This window comes from Herpailurus yagouaroundi, unplaced genomic scaffold, assembly GCF_014898765.1.
Source record: "Herpailurus yagouaroundi ecotype Mexico unplaced genomic scaffold, PumYag 77, whole genome shotgun sequence".
Lineage (NCBI taxonomy): Eukaryota > Metazoa > Chordata > Mammalia > Carnivora > Felidae > Herpailurus > Herpailurus yagouaroundi.
In genome coordinates, this window is record NW_024412388.1 from 72,531,905 (window position 1) to 72,552,904 (window position 21,000).

The 21,000-nt window shown below is 36.7% G+C and overlaps 1 protein-coding gene across 6 annotated transcripts in view; it reads right to left on the reverse strand.

The window, feature by feature from the left end:
• Positions 1 to 21,000, reverse strand: part of DDAH1 (dimethylarginine dimethylaminohydrolase 1) — a 137,731-nt gene that overhangs the window by 46,019 nt on the left and 70,712 nt on the right. For 2 of the 6 annotated variants that reach the window (XM_040470829.1, XM_040470832.1), the window contains exon 2: positions 19,946 to 19,996. The exons of 3 other annotated variants lie outside the window; for them this stretch is intronic. In XM_040470829.1, the coding sequence (XP_040326763.1) occupies positions 19,946 to 19,996 (51 nt within the window). Of the gene's footprint in view, positions 1 to 14,165; positions 14,171 to 19,945; positions 19,997 to 21,000 lie in introns of those variants that run through there. One more of the 6 variants, XM_040470835.1, reaches the window with a different exon arrangement.

A 21,000-nucleotide genomic window follows, 5' to 3' on the forward strand; every position in this document is an offset into this window, starting at 1 on the left:
CTAACTAGAACTACAAAAAAAAAAAAAAAAAAAAAGATCAGAGAGAGGCATAACATACTAAATGACTGAGTCTGAAAAATTCCTAAATAAAAACATATTGGAATCCTCTGCTATAATTTTAGGACAAAACTCTTAGAAGGAATTTACTTAGCAATGATAAAAGCAAACATTTGTATAGTCTTCCTGTATCAGACACTATCTTAAGAATTCATCTTTAATAATCTAACCCTCATAACCCAATAAAAGTCGTACAAGAATTATCTGTTTTAGAGACAAGGAAGCAGAAGCACGGTAGGTGACTTGACCAAGGTCTTACAGCAGCAGAGCTGAGATATGAACTTAGAGAACTTTACTCTGCAGTTTGTGTTCTTCTCTCCTATACAACTTGTCACTAACAAGATAATTTATATATCTACTATGCAGTCAGACAAAAATAAATATTAGAAGAGATTGTAAGCATTTATAATACTCTTAAAAACAGATTATGGGGGCGCCTGGGTGGCTCAGTTGGTTAAGTGTCTGACTTCGACTCAGGTCACGATCTCGCAGTTTGTGAGTTCGAGCCCCGCATCAGGCTCTGTGCTGACAGCTCAGAGCCTGAAGCCTGCTTCGGATTCTGTATCTCCTCCTCTCTCTGCCCCTCCCATGCTCATGCTCTGTCTCTCTGTCTCTCAATAATAAATAAACGTTAAAAATTTCAAAAAAAAAAAAAAAAAGAAAAGATTAAAAACAAAAAACAGATTATGTTCAGGGTGTCTGGGTGGCTCAGTCCGTTAAGCGTCCAACTCTTGGTTTCAGCTCAGGTCATGATCTCACGGTTCACAGGTTTGAACACCGCATTGTGGAGCCTGTTTGGGATTCTCTGTCTCTCTGTCTCTCTTTCTCTGCCTCTCTCCTGCTCTCTTTCTCTCTCAAAATAACTAAACATTTAAAAAAAACAGATTATGTTCACTCTATTTGTATGAACAAAAATGTGAACTCAGACATGCTGGAGGAACGGGGGTAGGAGGGACAGGCTACAAATTGCAGCAATGTGAACTTAGGTTTGGTTCAAAGATCCTATCCTAAATTTTGTTTTCCTAAGCATATATATAAACTAATGAATTTTGAGAACCCCTACTTCATCTTTCCAATTCCTAGATCAGATTGTGAGAAGGAGTTATTTGTAGAGAAATCTTCAGACAGTCAACAAAAGCATTTTAATTACAATGAGATTACAAAAGCACAGAGACATGAAGATACACTCCAAACCAAGTCACCACACACATTTCAAACCAATTCAATCAACTGGGAAAGATTCTGAGAATTTACCACATTGGGAACTATGGAGAAAGAATTCTACAATACCCAAGACTGCCACTGCCTGATGTATATACCATGTGCAAATCTCTCCCCTTGGGCGTTAAAAGAACCTATAAATGTGAGGAGATATCACCCCTATGATTAGGCACATTTTTATAGCACAGGTAAAGTTATTTTGCAGATGCAACTGAGTCTCTAATCCATTGATTTGAGTTCATTAAAAGGGAGATTATCTTGGGTGAGCCTGACCTAATATGATGAACCCTTAAACGGGGGTTTAGAGGTCAGAGATGAAGAAGTCAGAGAGATGTCCTACTAGTCTGGAAAAAAAAGCAAACAGCCATGTTGGGAACTGCCTTTAGAGATATGCCCGCAGAGCTGCCTCTAGGAGTTAAGAGAAACCCGTAGTCAACAGCCAGCAAAAAAACAGGGACCTTGAGCCTACAACCACAGGAAATGAATTCTGACTACAACCTGAATGAGCTTGGAAGAAGACCTAAGCTCCAGGTGAGAACAGAGCCCAGCCAACAACCACAACCAGGTATGCCACACCCAGACTTCCAATCTGCAAAATCTGAGAGATAATAAGTGGGTATTCTTTTATTTTTATTTTTTTTTAAATGTTTGTTTATTTCGAGAGAGTGAGAGTGGGGGAGGGGAAGAGAGAGAGAGAGGGAGACAGAGAATCTCAAGCAGGCCCCATGCCATCAGCACAGAGCCCGATGTGGGGCTCGAACTCACAAACCATGAGATTATGACCTGAGCCGAAATCTAGAGTCAGATGATTAACCAACTGAGCCACCCAGGCACCCCAGTGGGTGTTCTTTTAAGTGTTATATTTATGGTAAGCTGTCACACAGCAATGGAAAACTAATACAGAAAGTTCCTAATTTAAACATTTTACTTTAAAAATTTATCTATAAAGGCCTTTGGTCAGAAGCAAAATGTTGAACTTATCTCTAAATTGTTTATTCAGAATAAGATGCAAAAGTTCTTAAGATGTTCCTAAGAAATTCCCAAGAAAAAGAAGATGTTTTAACGGAGTTTAAAGTTTTAGATCCACCAACTTCCTTAATCCAATATTTACTAAAATGTTGTACAGTTAGATTTTAAAATATAGAAATCAAGTTGCAATACTGTTTTTTTAAAGTTACAAATCTAATACATGCTCATAGAAATGAAAATGACAGAAGTATATACCCTAAGTAGTAATGCAGAACAAAAATGTGCCTTGAGCCATCCCAGTCTTATTCTCAGTTTCATTCATTCAGTAAATATTGAGTATCTGCTCTGAGCTAGATACCACAATAGACAGTAATGAGTGGTCATCAAAAAATAGACATGACTCCTGCTATATAGTGCCCTTAGGGTAACAGATATTAAAGATTCACCGAAATCAACATATAGTTTACACATTATGATAAGGGTTATGGAGGAAAACAATAGTGTGCTTTGAGAAATAAGAAGGGTACATGATTCAGGGGTCATGAAAGGTCACTTTGAGGAAGTAACGTTTAAGCTAAGAAATAAAAATGTTTATAATGGTTATCTTTCCTGCTGGTGGGTCATCTGGAATTCTTCCTTAGAAACCAAACAGTTTCTGGATAATTCTCAGATCACAAACAGCTCACTTTAACTTATGAAAAATTAATTAAGGCCTTACTATACTAAGAATATGGTCAACAGAACTGGAAATTATTTACTGCATTAAAATCTTCAGAAGTTATCAGGAAGAGTCAAGTAAATGTCATTAATCCTTTGATTATTCTGGGAACTCATGATATTCGTGGTCAACATGTGTGAAAGTTTTATAACTACCTAGTTCATTTTCCTTTTTTTGAGCTTTGATAATTATAACTGTTACACGAATAAGATCTCTTGAAACATTTCCCAAAGACAATTAATATCCATTGCATTTTTACCATTGATTTCTTGGAATTCTAAACTTATTGGTTTATCTTGTGATATGGACTTCTAAACTTATTGGCTTATCTCTAGTGACAAGATCTAAAAATTAACCACAATATTTAGCATCTTGGTTCCCATACTTGTAACATGAGGGGGTACAGGTCAGCTTAAAAATGAAGTCATTTCCAGCTCTACATTTCGAAGAGTTGGAGTCTCAAAACAGTTTCTGGCATTCATAAATGTGACTTTAACTGTAATTTTATTTCCCTCCAAGATAGTTTACTGAAAACATTCCAGATGGTTATTCATGAATAATGTATTCTAGATTTTAACCAAATTCAATCAGAAGCAAGAAGCTGAGTATATGGATGGGGAGGAGGGCGGTGGGAAGACATGGGAAACCCAAAAGTAGATGAAAAAATCTGAGAAGGATGCAAACCCTCAGAGGCCAAAAGAAGGATTCTGCTGCAGTGGGAAAAGCTGTATCTAAAAAACAAGGTGTGTGAGTGTCAACACTAACTTATGATACTTCATGTTTTTTTGTTTTTTTTGTTTCTTAGTAACCCAAGGTGCTGCTAATTATCTGCCAACAACGATAATAATTACACTATGTAGAGTGCCAATAATGCCTTTCTTATGAGAAAACACATATCAGGGCCTGCTTAGCTGCTAACCTCTGCATACTTTCTTACACTAACCATTTGGAGGATAGGAAACTTCAACTTTGGGTTCATCCCTACCAGGATCAACTGTCATCTAAAAAAGGAGGATCTAACAAGCTCCAGGCCAATCCTCTGAGGCTCAGCATTAAGTCATTCTTTATACCTTGTTCCACATTAGACTATAAACCCAGGTGTGACTTTGGTTCTTCTCCCTGGAGTCCTGTGGCAGTAACTTATCCCAATCTCTTCCTATGAGTAGGGACCTTGTCTGTGCTCTCTCTAAAGATCTGAGCCTTAAACTACAACCCTGCACTGTAGATGGCCTTTCCAGGTGTACCTACTACACATAGATGGTACTGGTCACCTCTCTCTATCTCCTCAACATAGAATCAGTAACCCCAAGGGCTGAGGAATCTACCTCTTAATCACTCATAACTCTGGCCCTCTTTTACAATATTAATGCCACAGACTTATCATTAGTAATATATAAAATTTATTAAGTTCTTTCTAAGTGCTAAGCATTGTGCTAACTGATTTTACATGGATTATCTCATATTAATAATAACATATCCCTCCTAGTCTGAATCAGTCAAGGTAGTTTCATCCCTCTTGCCAGGGACTGGTACACATGACCTAATTTGGGCCACTGAGAGGAAGTCTGTTGACAGTTCCGGGAGGTACAGAAAGAAACATAATCTCACTTCTTCCTTTGGATACTGTCTGTCTGGATATGGTACGTGGAACTGGTACTAGTCTGAGAGCCCAACCGTCATCAAGGATGACAGGACAGAAAGATGGAAAGAACCTGGGTCCTTGATGACATTATTGAGCTGATGAATCAACCAACTCCGGAGCACAGAAATTCTTGGCATATGAGATTCTTCATTTCCTTAATCAATTTTGAATTGAGTTTCTGTTAGTTGCAGCTAAAAACAATTCATTTACTTATATAACAAACCTGACAAGCAATATCCAAAGAGTTCATAACAATAGACCACATTACTAAAATTCATTAAGTTCTGATGTAGAAACAACTGTTAAATGGAGGGTTTTTCTTTCTCTAGAAATACACCTGACTTGCCATTCAATAAATTACACAATATGTAAGGTGTTATCTTAACTGATAATAACTGCTATTGTGGCTGACAAGAATTTTGACTAAATGCCATTAGTGACACTAAGACCATCCTGTTTATAGAAGAAAGAAGATTGTAAATAATAACTTTTAAAGCCAAAAAGAAGTATTATACTGCCTCAATTCTTTAGATTAAGCATAATTGTTATAGCTCCATATGTCAGAGTGGGAAATTGATGTTCTGACACTCTCATCTCTGAACCAGTGCTCAGATCTGGAGGACATGTGAATACAAAGGTTTGGCAGAAATGCAGAAGGAAAACTGATAGGGCCAGAGTACACAAGAAAGATTAAAAACAGCTCTGAAGGGGCGCCTAGGTGGCTCAGTTAGTTAAGCATCCAACTTGTGATCTCAGGATCATGAGTTCAAGCCCTATGTTGGGCTCCACACTGGGCATGAAGTCTACTTAAAACAAAACAAAACAAAACAAAACAAAAAACAAAACAATGGGGCTCCTGGGTAGCTCAGTCGCTTGAGTGTCTGACTTCAATCCAGGTCATGGTCTCGTGGCTCACAAGTTTGAACCCCGCATTGGGCTCTGTGCTGACAGCTCAGAGCCTGGAGCCTGCTTCAGATTCTGTGTCTCCCTCTCTCTCTGCCCCTCCACATGCTCTCTCTTTCTCAAAAATAAAAATAAAAACATTTATAAAAGAAGGAGGGGGGTACAAAATATTAAAACAAAACATCTCTGAAGAAAACTGGGAATGAGTGCTCTCATTATCTGGAAAGTTATAGATATTCAAAGGCCCCTCCCAGAAACTGGAAACCTGCACATACAAGAATGAAACTGGATTACTTTTAACACCATACACAAAAATAAAATCAAATGAATTAAAGGCCTAAACATGAGACCTGAAACCATATAAATCCTAGAAGAGAACACAGACAGTAATAACTTTGACATAAGCCATAGCAATATTTTTCTAGATAGGTCTTCTAAGTCAAAGGAAACAAAAGCAAAAACACACTATTGGGACTACACCAAAATAAAAAGCTTTTTCACATCAAAGGAAACCACAAACAAAACAAAAAGACAACCTACTGAATGGGAGAAGATATTTTCAAATGATATATCTGATAAGGGGTCAATATCCAAAATATATGCAGAGTTTATACAACTCAACATCAAGGAACCACATAATTCTACTAAAAAATGGGTACCATTGCAGCCACTCTGGAAAACAATATGGAGGTTCTTCAGAAAGTTAAAAATAGAACTACCCTATGATCCATCAATGGCGCTACTAGGTGTTTACCCAAAGAATACAAAAATACTAACTCAAAGGGATACAGGGCTACACACAGCAATAGCCAAACTATGGAGAGAGCTCAAGTATCCATCAATTGATGAATGGATAAAGAAGATGTGGTATATATACAATGGAATATTAGCCATAAAAAATGAAATCTTGCCATTTGCAGCAACGTGGATGAAGCTAGAGAATATTATGCTAAACAAAGTCAGTCAGAGAAAGACAAAAATCATATGATTTCAATCGTACGTGGAATTTAAGAAACAAAACAAATGAACAAAGGGAAAAAGAGCGCGAGCGAGCGAGAGAGAGAGAGAGAGAAGCAAACTAAGAAACAGACTCTTAACTATGGAGAACAAACTGATGGTTACCAGAGGGGAGTTGGTTTAAATAGGTGAAGGGGATTTAGGAGTGCACTTGTGAGGAGCATCAGAGGATGTATGGAAGTGTTGAGTCACTATATAGTACATTTGAAACTAACATTACATTGTATGTTAACTAACTGGAATTTAAATAAAAACTTAAATTAAAAAAAAATTAAAAATGAGCAGAGGACCTGAATAGGTATTTTTCTAAAGAAGACATACAGATGGCCAACAGACACATGAAAAAATGCTCAACATCACTGATCATCAGAGATAGGCAAGTCAAAACCACAATGAGATATCACCTCACACCTGTTAGAATGGCTAAAATCAAGAAGACAAGAAACAAGTGTCGGTGAGGATGTGGAGGAAAAAGGAACCCTGTGCACTATTGGTGGGAATGTAAAAGGGTAAAGCCACTGTGGAAAACAGTATAGAGGTTCCTCAAAAAATTAAAAATAGAAATACCGTATGATCCAATAATTCCACTAATGGATATTTACTCAGGGAAAATCACAGCACTAACTCAAAAAGATATATGCACATCTACATTTATTGCAGCATTATTTACAATAGCCTAGACATAGAAGCCACCTAAGTATCCATCAATAGATGAATGGATAAGGAAAATGTGGTATGCACGTGTGCGTGCACACACAAAATCAAACATGCCATAAAAAAGGATGAGACTGCGCCATTTGAAACAGCATGGATGGACCTAGAGAGAATTATGCTAAGTGAAATAGGTCAGACTGAAAATGACAAATACCGTATGATTCCACTCACTCATAAACGAAACCTAAAAAATTGAATAAACAAAAAGCAGAATCAGAAATATAAATACAGAGAAAAAAATCGACGGTTGCCAGAGGTAAGAAAGGTGGCAGGATGGGGCAAAATGGATCAAAGGAAGAGGGAGATACAGACCTTGAGTTATAGAATGAGTACGTCATGGGAATGAAAGGAAGAGTCAATGACACTAACAGGGACGTAATGGGACAGATGGTAACTATACTTGTGGTGGACATAGCATAATGTATAAACTTGTCAAATGACTGAGTTGTACACCTGAAACTAATATAACATGTGTGTCAACTATGCTAAAAGAAAAAAAAAACCCAAAACTCAAAACACACACACACACACACACACACACACACACACACACACACATACAACAGAGGCCCCTTGATAAAGATGCCAACATGAGAGTTTCCCAGAAGAAGCCTGGAAGCAACATTTAACTTTTAAAATGAAAAACAAGGCAGAAGCTCCGCTGGTCTTGTCACTCTCCTGACATATAATGCACTAATTCAAGTGGCCCATTTCCTTGTTGATGATAATGTACTGAATGTCTAAGAGCCACTGACATTCTATCTGCAGAGAACAAACAGAAATATGATTTACCACCAAATACCAAATAAAAATAAGTGTCAGCTGCCAAAAGGTTTGCAAAATCTAGTATGTTAAAAACTAGGGAACTGACAAGGTTCTAAAATTTTAAAGGAATTTTCCCAAAAGTCAAGAACCATAAAAATTTGCTGTGCACACCATTCAAAATAAGCACCAGACATAGAGCTTGAAGGGCCCATAATTTTTTGTAAATTCAGAGAAGCTGCAAGCTGCCATTTATAAAGGCAAACAGGGGTAAACCGTGACAAATATTTTGTATGTCCAGAACACAATTAATACCTTGTCGGTATTAAGCTGCCTTAGAAGCCTTCCAAGAGACCCTTGGGCCCACGCCAACTGCAGGCTCTGGCTGGGTTACATATGCCTTCTGTGTGCTGCCATGTTTCCCAGGGCACTCTACTAACAAAAGATCTGGCCACAATAGACTCTCCAGATGTTTAGTGAATGAGTAGCTGAAAAACTCTGCAAGTTACACATAATTTCTAGAAATGTTATAATAAACTTATGCTTCCTTTAAAAATATCCACTTTGTCTAGCTAAGGCATAGTAGCAAGGTGAGGTGACCTCTTCTAGATAGCTCTTACAACATTTCAAGGGTAAGCAGATTCATCTTATTTCTAAAGACCCCCAAGTGAGAAAACCATCCTTGGTCTATTTGTCACAATAATCACTAACTGAACTGCCACTCTTCTCTTTACCTTCTCTAATAATTTCACTCATTTTTCTGGTCATTCAATAATATTGATTCAACATTTTTAACACATCTGGCACTATTCTAGGTCCTAGAAACACATCAGTGAAGAGAGAAGATGTTTGTGTATATTCTGGTGGGGATATGAAGAGATCATAAATAATAAATAGGAAAAAATATTAAGTAGTAGTAGGTACTAGGCAGAGAATTCAGGGAATGTGATATACAGGCATACTCCTTTTTATGGTAGTTTATTTTGTTTCACTTCTATTCCATTTTTTTATAAATTGAAGGCTTGTGGCAACCCTGCATCGAGCAAGTCTATCAGTGCTGTTTTATCAAGAACATTTGTTCATTTTGTGTCTCTGTGTCACATTTTTGTAATTCCTATAATACTTCAAAATTTTTCATAATTATTATATTTGTTAGTGTAATCTATGATCAGTGATCTTTGATGTCACTACTGTAATTGTTTTGGGAAGCCATGAAACGCACCATATATGATGGTGAACTTAATAAATGTTCTGTGTGTTCTGACTGTTCCACTGACCAGCTGTTTCCCCATTTCTCTTCTTCTCCTCAGGCCTCCCTATTCCCTGAGACACAACAATACTGAAATCAGACCAATCAATAACTCTACAAGGGTCTCTAAGTGTTCAAGTGAAAGGCAGAATCACACATCTCACTTTAAATCGAAAGGTATAAATGATTAAGCTTAGTGAGGAAGGCATGTCTAAAGCCAAGAGAGGCAGAAAGCTAGGCCTGTGGTACCACCCAGTTAGCCAAGTTGTGAATGCAAAGAAAAAGTTCTTGAAGGAAATTAAAAGTGCTACTCCAGTGAACACAAATGAAAGGAAAGCAAAACAGCCTTATTGTTGATATGGAGAGTTTCAGTGGTTTGGATGGAAGATCAAACCAGCCACAACATTCCCTTAAGCCAAAGCCTAATCCAGAGCAAGGCCCCAACTCTCTTCAATTCCCTGAAGGCTAGGAGAGGTGAGAAAGCTGGAGGAGGAAAGTCTGAAGTCAGCAGAGGTGGGTTCATGAGGTTTATGGAAAGAAGGCTTCCCCATAACATAAAAGTGCAAGATGAAGCAGCAAGTGCTAATGTAGAAGCTGCAGTAAGTTATCCAGAAGGTCCAGCTAAGATAATTAATTAAGGTGGCTACACCAAACAACAGATTTTCAGTGCAGATGAAATAGCTTACTGGAAAAAGATGTCAGCTAGGACTTTCTTAGCTAGAGAAGTCAATGCCTGGCTTCAAAGCTTCAAAGGAGAGGCTGTCTTATTAGGGGCCAATGCAGCTGATGACTTGAAGTTGAAGCCAGTTACATGTACCATTCTGAAGATTTTAGGGCTCGTAAGAATTATGCTAAATATATTCTGCCCATGCTCTATAAATGGAACAATAAAGCCTGGATGATGGCACATCTGTTTAAGACATGACTTACTGAATATTTTAAACCCACTACTAAGATCTACTGCTCAGAAAAAAAGACTCTTTTAAAAAAAATATTGCTTATTAACAATGCACCTGTTCACCCAGGAGCTCTGATGGAGATGGACAATGAGATTAATATGGTTTTTTTTTTCTTTTTCAAAAGTGAAGAAACATTTTTTAAAATTTTATTATTTTTTTAATATAACTTATTGTCAAATTGGTTAATATGGTTTTCATGCTTGCGAAACACAACATCCATTCTGCAGTTCATGGATCCACAAATAACTTCGACTTTCAAGTCTTATTATTTAAAAAATACATTTTGTAAGGCTACAGCTGCCAAAGATAGTGAGCCCTCTGATGGGATCAAAATATATTTTCAAAATAGGTTTTCAAAATATATTGAAAACCTTCTGAAAGGATTAACTACTTTAAATGCCATTAAGAACATTGTGATTCGTGGAAAAAGGGTAAAAATATCAATATTAACAGGAATTTGGAAGATGTTGGTTTCAACTCTCATTGATAACTTTGAGGGGCTAAAGATTTCAGTAATGGTGGTGGATGTGGTGGAAATAGCAAGAGAACTAGAATTAGAAGTGGAGCCTGAAGATGTGACTGAATGGCTGCAATCTCATGACAAAACTTGTATGGATGAGGAGTTGTTTCTTATGGATGAGCAAAGAAAGTGGTTTCTTGAGATGGAATCTACTTCTGGTGAAGATACTGTGAAGACTGTTGAAATGACAACAGAGGATTTAGAATATTACATACACTTAGTTGATAAAGCAGACACAGGGTTTGAGAGGATAGATTCCAATTTTGAAAGTTCTACTGTCCATAAAATGCTATCAAACAGCATCACATGCTCAGAGAAATTGTTGGTGAAAGGAAGAGACGATCAATGCTGCAAACTTCATTTCTGTCTTATTTTGAGAAATTACCACAGCTATCCTAACCTTCAGCAACCATCACCCTGATCAGTCAGCAGCCATCAACATGGAGGCAAGATCTTCCTCCAGCAAAAAGACTATGACCCACTGAAAGCACAGATGATGGCTAGCAGTTTTTTCTTAGCAATAATATATTTTTCAATTAAAGTATGCATATTTTTTACACATAATGGTATCACACACTTATTAGACTACAGTATAATATAAACATAACTTTTATATGCACTGGGAAACCAAAAAATTCAATTGGCTTACTGTATTGTGATGTGAAGCTGAACGTGCCACATCTCTGAAGTATGCCTGTAAAATGAATGGGCTAGATTGGGAGCTCAGGAATAGCCTTTCTGAACATGTGACATGTATGTGTCGACCAAGAGGACCAACACTGTTGCCATCAGGGAGAAGAATGTTCTAACAAGAGCCAGTGCAAGTCTTTTTTTTTTTTTTTTTTTAATTTTTTTTTCCCAACGTTTATTTATTTTTGGGACAGAGAGAGACAGAGCATGAACAGGCGAGGGCAGAGAGAGAGGGAGACACAGAATCGGAAACAGGCTCCAAGCTCTGAGCCATCAGCCCAGAGCCCAACGCGGGGCTCGAACTCACGGACCGCGAGATCGTGACCTGGCTGAAGTCGGACGCTTAACCGACTGCGCCACCCAGGCGCCCCGAGCCAGTGCAAGTCTTAAGAAAGGAACAGGCTTAATTTGTTCAAGGAACAGAAAGATAGTCAGTATGGAGCTAAATGGATAGGACAAGTGTTATGAGATGAACTCTCTCCCCCCTACCCCTTGCCATTCAGATGTTAAAGTCTTTACCCCCAGTATCTCAGAATGTGATTGTATTAAGGCCTTGAAAGAGGTAATTAAGTTAAAATGAGGCCATTAGTGTGGGTCCTAATCCAATGACTGGTATCCTTATAAAAAGAGATTAGGAAGTATACAGGTACAAAGGTGACACTATGTAAAAACATAGGGAGAAGGTAGCTATCTGCAACTCAAAGAGAGAGTCCTCAGGAGAAACAACCTGGCCCATACCTTGATCTCAGATTTCTAGGCTCCAGAATTGTGAGAAAATAAATTTCTATTATTTAAGCCACCGGGTGGTACTTTGTTATGGCAACTCTAGAAAACTAATACAGCAAGGTGGTAGATAACACTGGGGATGTAGGCAGGGAACAGACCATACCAAACTTAGTAAACTAGCATAAAGGGTTAGAATTTTAAGTGTTATTAGAAGCCACTGGACATTTGAAGGAGGAGAGCGGCATAATCTAATTTACAAAGATAATTCTGGCTAGCTGCTTTGTGGAAAATGTATTGGAAGGCAAGAATGGAAGCAGAGAATTTAGCTGAGAGGCGTTTGTAGTAGTCTAAGCAAAATATAATGGTGGCTTGGACAAGGTGATGATAGTGGAGACAAAAAAAAAATGGGAAGAATTTGGACTGTGTTTTGAAGGAGAGGTGACAGGACTTGCTGATAGATTAGATATGGGAGTGAAGCAAAAAAAAAATAAAAAATTATTTAGATTTTTGTCTTGAGCAATTGGGTGGATGATGGTACTAATTTCTGATACAGTAAAGTCAGAGGAAAGGAACAAATCTAGGGAGAAAATATGAGTTCTGTTTTAGCTAAGTTGATTCTGAAATATCTTCCAGATATTCTAGATATGGAGAGATCAACACATTTGACTATATTAATCTAGACTTCTGGGAGGGTAGTCAGAACTGGAAGTAAGACATAAAAACAGTATTTAAACCAAAGGAAATTAGAACTATCTCAAACTATGTTCTGCAGGAAGTGATGTGAGAAATCTGGCCTTGACAATTCCTCTTAACAACTGTATTCCAAGAAACAGACTCTTGGAGATATTTTTGAGCCATTGCTGTTGCACAATATGGTGGCTGTTTGCAGCAATGGAAGGAATAATCCCCCTTTGGCAGGAAAAGACTATTTAATGCACATACATTATGACTGCACAGATACCACCAGGATAAAGGGTCTGGAACACATGTGGGTGGATTGAAATGAACTTTCTGGATGTAATGTATGTTAAGGCTTCAACTGCTATACTTGTTAAACATCAGTATGTTTTTTATTAGATTCAATTTTGTGGAAGCTATAAAACAACAGTGGTATAAGATTTCATTCTTTCAGAAACCATCAATTTTGGAATTGTGATCACTTTGAACAGGCGACAGGGTGAAGTTCATTAAGCAAATAGAGTTAGCAAGGCTATAGGAAGAACAACTTTCAAACACATTTTAGATCAATTAGTCCAAAATAATTCATACCAAAGCAACTATAGGACTAAATGGATGCTTGCTGTGCTAATTAAAATACTCTTATTCAATTATTCAAGTGATTTGTATCTGGTTTGATATAATTTAGAAACCATTAGTATATTCTAAATGACTGTTGTATGTGCTAAAAATGAATAAGGCTGAACACCTTTTAAAAGTATTGTACTTACTAACTTTTTACCAATTGAAACTAATTTTCTTCACAACTGGTACAAAGCTGGTGCTTTTTTAACTGTACCACATTGCCCAGTGTTTGAACACAATATTCAGGATGGTTTTTGGAATGCTGGGATGATTTTTTTGGGAATACTGCTTTTCTTTTTTCCTTCCTAGTCCTAGACTATTTTATGTGTTTTGATTGAAGCCTTCATTAGCAATGGCTGTGACAGACTCCAGTCATTGTTAGTAGAGGACATAGTAATTCATTCTGAGAAGTTGCCTTCTGATTCCTGGCTGGAGCATGGCAAGTGATTTTGTAAATATTCACCCTTTGTCATATGTTCAAACATTTGCTTCTCCTAGAGCTTATTTAAAATGTGTTACTGAAAAACCACCAGCTGAATATTTGTATGCTTATGAATATTAAGTAAAGGCTTATTTCCAACCATAGTTGTACAAAATGGCTAGTTTCAAGAAACTGTTCTTGTTTTTGACAGCTGTCCAAATTTTAACATAGTGGTAACAAAAATAGTGAATAATTTTTCTTCTCTGTTATCAAATCTGGGCATCCTTGGCTGGACTGAGACTGGAACAGTTTGATAATATTTTCCTAATAGAAACATTCCAGCCAACGTTTTACCAAGGAAAACTAATTATTGTCTAGCTGGTGAGTTTTGCCTTTCCCAAATTGTTTTAGGGAAAAATATGGTAGAATTCTTATCCTTATGATTTTCTTTTTTTTAAGAAAAATTTTATTTATGTTTCCAATTATCACTGAGTATTAACTAACTTTTAAATAAAACATTTATCTGAGGAATAGCTACTAGTCCCTTCTATAAGATGGAAGGCACTTTGTATCTGGTTTTGAGTAATTCTCAAAGTACAATAACCTTAATGCCATCTAGATTCTCTTCTTATGAGGCAGTGCATGATGAAATTAGATTCTCATAAATGTCATTACCCCTATTTATTGTCTTTTTCCTTGAATCAGGGCTGAGCTGGCTAAGTTCCATTGTCTCTCAACTAGATTTATTATGGATCAGACGCATTCCATTTCACAACAGGAATGTGCTTATTATAAAATGTACAAAGCTTATAGTCTAACAAAGCACACAATCTGTTGGCAAAAACCACTTTGTTTAATAGTGGGTATAGTTTGTAAAGTTTTCGAATGTATCTGAACTAAATTTAGTATCACATAAGTTGACACTCAGATCTTGAAGTAAATACCAAGTGAACACAGTAATGTTTATGCTAAACGCAAAGCTAAATGTATTTTAGTATTATGCAAATATACTCCTTAAGTATTTCTTGTTGACATTATATAGTTAGCTTCAGCTTCTCTCAGATAGTACCTCAGGAACTCTGAAAAGTAGATTAACTCTTTCAGATCTTAAGAGCGTAATTTCACATACTGTGTCTTTAGTGACTAATGTCATTTAGAATTTGTGCAATGAACTGAATGAAGCATATCCTTATAAATACCCAGGGAGAAACGAAGAGATACTTCTAAGAATAAGAACATGGATAAATTTAGCAGTTAGAAGACTATGCAAAAAACTAGATTGCAACATTTTTTTTATAAGTATGATTGTCAACAAAGGCTAAAAGGAAATACGCAAAAATGATTTAGGGCCCTGCTTGGTCAGTGGATAATGATTGTTGTCACTGGTGGAAAAAGCTGAATGCCTAAAACTCTGTCTACCTATCTACAACTGTAGTAATCACTCCCAAGGCAGATGCCAAGGCAGATCTATGCATAGAGGACATGGCTTGTCAATGCATGCTTTCTACTATTCTAAACATTCAAGTACTAATGTGACTCTGGGTAAGGAAGAGCAGACCACTTGTAGCCGCATTTCAGAAGTCTTTTTTGCCTGAGTTACCAACCCCTAGTTCACTGGTGGTTTGCTCCATTCAGGCTCTCACTGTGGGGCTACCTTGCTTGGTATACCAAGCTATCTATACCTTTGGACTGGACTTGAAACAGCCCCAGCCTAGCTTTAGCTCCTACATTTCTAGTCCATGAAAACACTTCCACAAACTCTGGCAGTGTATCTGTGCCCAACAAAGCAGCAATTTCTTGGCTCCGTATCTAAGCCGTTAGTCACTGAGTTTCTTGCTCTTCAGATCTCCTAGACCAGTGCCCAGGGCATTTCCCAAATACAGGGAATATCTATCAACTCTGAGTGGTCTCTGTAAAACCCACTCTCCCTAGACTCAAGATGAAAAAGGTAGTACATCCCATCCCACACATTCTATGCAGAAAAAATTAGAAATTACAGATCAGTAAAAATAAAACCATTAAAAATTCTTGTAATCCCAACACCATGTATAGATACCACTACTAATAATCTGTCACATAAACTTCCAAAATTTCCTATCGGAAATTGTTAAGGAAATTGTTTTTTTCCTCATGCTATTATAAATTTACACTAGAAGAACCCACATGCCACATTTAAATAAAATATGGGGCACTGTTATAAGGTAGTTTAAAAATGAACTCACACTTCAAGTTGAGATTGCTTTAAAATGGACTTCCTGAAAAATTATCTTCGGAAAACAGACTTTTGTTGTAAGGTAGCTCCAGATACAAATAGTAAAGCTCCCTGTATTGAATTTCAAATTATTTCAATACTTTTATCCCTAAGCAAAGAATCAGATTTTTACAGTGGTAACAGAAATTGAGAATAACTTTAGGACCAATTAGGATATGTGTTAAAATTTGAGGGTACAAATCCATGTCACAATTCACAGAGGTTTTCTTCTTTAAATATATATGAATCAGACAGGAGAAGGAAACAAACATAGAAATATTTAGCTGCCCCAAAATAATTTGTTCTGAGACAGTAGTAAAGATTTTCTTCTGTGATGACATGAAGTTTAAGTCTTGAATCAATTGCTGGGAAAGTAACTTTACAATTGCAAAATAATTAATTATTAAATGTTGTACAGAAAGAGGTCCTCTGTTCTTTGTGGATATGCAGAGCAGACCTCTGAATGCACCTAGTGAACCCAGGTCCTCAGTATGTTGAAGACACCTGATATCCCATAACACACAGCGAGGCTGCCAACTCCTTGTCCACACTGACTACATGCCATGTAACCCATTTTATGACTCAAAAGGATTTAAAATTCATGAAGCTTGTTGAAAGCTCAACTGTCACATTCGACTCATTCCAAAGTGTATGGGAAAAAGAGCAGAGCAGACATTTCAACTGAGGCTATTATTATGCTTGAATAACCATATTCCATTAAATTGCTAATAAACCTACTAGAAGATGTTGATCACATCAACCATACAGTTGCATTCCCTTCCTTTATACTAACTTGCTCAATTTTGTTTTATGCAGTATTACTCTTTCTGTGCCCTTTATTCCAAGGTTGCCCAGAATTCAAAGCACTTATTCAGTAAGTTTGTAATCCAGTTTAGTGTGCTATTAACAGAATTCTTTAGAGAAGATCATGGAAAAAGAAAAACTTATTTTTGGGTCAGTGACCAGTTTTAAAGGAAACACATACTAAACCAGTTTAAAGGAAAAGGTCAGGATCCATGAGGTATTAAGGAAAGAAGAAAAAGAAAAAACATTCATTTCCACAATTTTCCGACATTCCTTAAAAATAAAAACAAGCCTTAGTATGGAATGGCAAGGTCCCGGCTCCCCTATACTGTGGGGAACAATACTGCCATTCATAGGAAGTTAGAAAGCAAGGGTTTTTCCTCAACACCAGGGAAGTTTTGGCTTCCCTACTCTTTATTTATTCTGAGGTTCAAAATTGAACCCTATAAATCTTGAGTTAGTCTCTCAGAACAAATAATAATATGAAATGTATTAAATGCTTTAAAGTTTGCTTTTTACTAGCATAACTCATTAACTCTCTCTGCATTACAAATGGGATATTAAGCCACTGTGGTGTTAGTGTTAAATAATGAAAATATATGAAGCTGAATATATATCCCATAGAACTAGGCATTTTTAAAGAACTAATACACTATGTGTACTATCTGATGACTGAGTTAAATAGTTTATCCCTCATTTAAAGACTGATTGAAAATCTATGATAGAAAAAAAATCAAAGTTAAGGGAACAAATGTTTTAATTTAAAAACTCTTATATTAAACAGGAAACAATTTATATCCTGTAGTATTTTTTTTTTTTTCTATTCAGTATATCCATCTAAGAGCCTTAGAAGAAAGGATGGGTATCTCCAATTTCTTTCCATAGGGCAACTGGCCAGTAACAGAATGTTTTTGTTTTGTTTTGTTTTTTGTTTTCCTCACTAGTAAAGTCAAGCTGAATAAAAGTAAACTTTACTTTCTGGATTATTTTACGATTATGATAGTATTTGTATCTATCTTTTTAGGTTGACTAAGATTAGGTGTAGTGAAAGAGTTTTTCCTCCAGCTTCCTCTCTGAAACACATAAAAACAACTCTACATCATGCACAAAACTATGGTAGAGAGTAAGTAAATGTTAAAGCAGCAATAATATCATTCAGCAAAAATAAAGATGAGTAACAGCCCGATATAAAAAGCTGTGAAATTACAGTAATTTCACAACCCATCAGAAACAGCAAAATACACATACCATTACTTTAATAAATATTTATTGATCACCTAATAGATCACCTAATAGATGTCAAAGCTAGATGCAGATATATGTGTGATAAATTTCTGAACTGGAGAATTAAATGGAAAGAAACTAGCACATCATATAACTTATAGAATCATGGACTATTAAAATCAGAAGAGGTCTTAGCAGTCATACAGATCAAGGGACTAAGTTCCATTAGGTTTAATTAACTTTTCTCAGTCATAGAGGCAAAAGCAGGACTTAGGACCCAAGGCCCATGTTTACACTATAACAAGATTCCTGACTCAGTAAAAATTTTTTAAGACAAAAAGTCAATGTTAAGACTACTAATGTAAAATAGTTTCTACTTAAACAGTTTGAAAATAATTAATACATAATTAATTATATATACATATAAATTTAAATTGTCTTCTTAGACTCAAGTACAATTACCAGACTTCATTTATAAAGTTTTCATATTAGCTGGAATTTCACTTTTTGTGGCATGAAAGGAGGAAGCATCTGTCATCTAACAAAACCAAGATTACAGAATACATGTGGCTTGGCATCGGAAGACAAGAGTGGGGACCATAGCCCTCTGTGACATTATCTAGGTGGGCACATTTTTACAAGTTTCCAAACAATGCACAGTTAGTGGCCCAGGTATTTTTCAACTGATAAGAAAAAATTTTAAATCATAGCTATTTACAGTGTCTGCCAGCTTTTCCCTAAACGGTTCTTTCCCAAAGCAAAACTCCCTCCTTGCCAACATACATACATGATACATACACACCCATGTACAATAAGACCTTTGAGTAATCTGAGAATTGAATATCTGGCTTCCCAAATAAGTTAACAACCTCTCTTCCTCTTATTAATATTTGAAGCCTACTCACATGAAAAACTGGAAAATATGTAGTATAAACTGTGATACAGTTTTTGTATTTGATTTCTTATTCTGATAGCCGAACATTTTGAAAATGTATCTAAAGTGAATACTAAACATGTGTCATATGAAGAAAGTTTTCAGCATGAATATGAGATAATAAAGTAATTTAGGCTGATTTTTACAGGTGACTTAACTGGACTTCATCCTATTATTTCAGCCATATTTTGCATATTGTAATTTAAAAAGGACATAAGTGAAAAATGATTTTGTTCAATACATATGGGTAGGTATCAGATTTTGAAAACCAGAAAGGGTTAAAGAAAATAAGGGTGAAGAAAACCTCCCCTATTAAAAGGTAAAATGATAGGGGAGGAATAAGCTATTAAGAGGGAGTTCTTTGGTATTTTTTCCTTATAGCTCCTCCTTCATAAACTTTCCCCTGTGTATGCCACATGCAAATCTTAACTTTGTTTATGTGCTTAGCATGTTTATATTAATAAAAATTTCTAGTAACCTAATGGGAAGAGGATTGCATTCTGCTCTAGAAGGCTTATCTAAAAACAGCAAATTAATACCCTGTCTATGGAGACTGAGACTCTTTTTAACAAGTGAAAATCCTGGCAAATGAAAAACCCTATTCTTGCAGATGAAGTAAGCGTCCAGACAGCTATTCTGTGACATCACTAAGCCAAGCATAACAGGAGAAGACTCCATACATTTACCAGAAACTCTGCAGAAAATTTACAGTGACAGGTAAATAGAAAAGCCACTAGAACAATGCACACTTGAAATTCTAAATTAAAAAAAAAAAAAATCTCCAGAGGCAAATTTCAAAAAGCTTTTTACCTTTACCATGTTTAAATTTCTAATGTGCTTTAAATGCAAAAATATGACTTACGGACACACAGGTACTCAAAAATGTGATGAACACCATTGACTGCTCCATTATCTGTGAATAAATTATTTCCATTATGGTTTATCTGTGACAAATTTTACTTTCAGCCTCAACACAATCACATAATGGTAAGAGCTCTAAGAGGCCTTATAGAGAATTACCTAATCCCTCATTTTCACACATGAACTGAGGTCTGGCTGAATCCCTTGTTCAAAGTCACCAGCTAGTTAAATGTTCAGAGCTGTATCTCTTGTCATCCACAGCAGTGGGAAGTGCCCTTTCTTCATGCCCTTTGTACCATCCTCCCACCAACAGTGGCCAAAGTAGCTACATTCAAAGATGGTGCCTTTCTAAGTATTCCTCCTGGATGACTTTATATTCAAGCTTTCTAACAAATCCATGAAGTATGCACTATCTTCACCACTGTTCTCCACAAAAGAAAACTGAGGCACTGAAAGCTTAAGTAACTTTTCCAAGAGTCTGCCTCCAGAGCCACACCACACCCTCACTCTTAACCATTACAATACTGTTGACTTCTTTTTCTGGAGGGCATCTTTGTACTCAATGTTCAGCGTGCTTTAAACTGAACTCATCTTTTTCTCAAACCTGCTGACATCCTTACTTTTGAACGCAGTTAATATCATCCTTGTCCTCCTAGTCATCAAGCCTGTAACCTTGGAGTCATCTCTGACTCCTCCCTAATTCCTTACCCTTCTTCACATTTGTACCATTGGATGGCTCTTGAACCCAAAACACGGCAATTTCCTAAATATGGCCTCATTCCCTGTTGTCTGAACAAGGCCTCCTAACTGGTCTCCTCCTAATGGCCTTCCTTTCTTCAAGTTATCATATTCATGGTAGCCAGAGCAAGCCTCCTGAAATAACAGAAATCACATTGGTTTAAAAACCTAAGCCTGGGGGCACCTGGCTGGCTCATGGAGCATGAGACTCTTTCTTAATCTGGGGGTCATGAATCCAGGCCCTGTGCCAGGTGTAGAGCTCACATAAAAAACAAAATAACCTGGGGTGCCTGGGTGGCTCAGTCGGTTAAGCGTTCG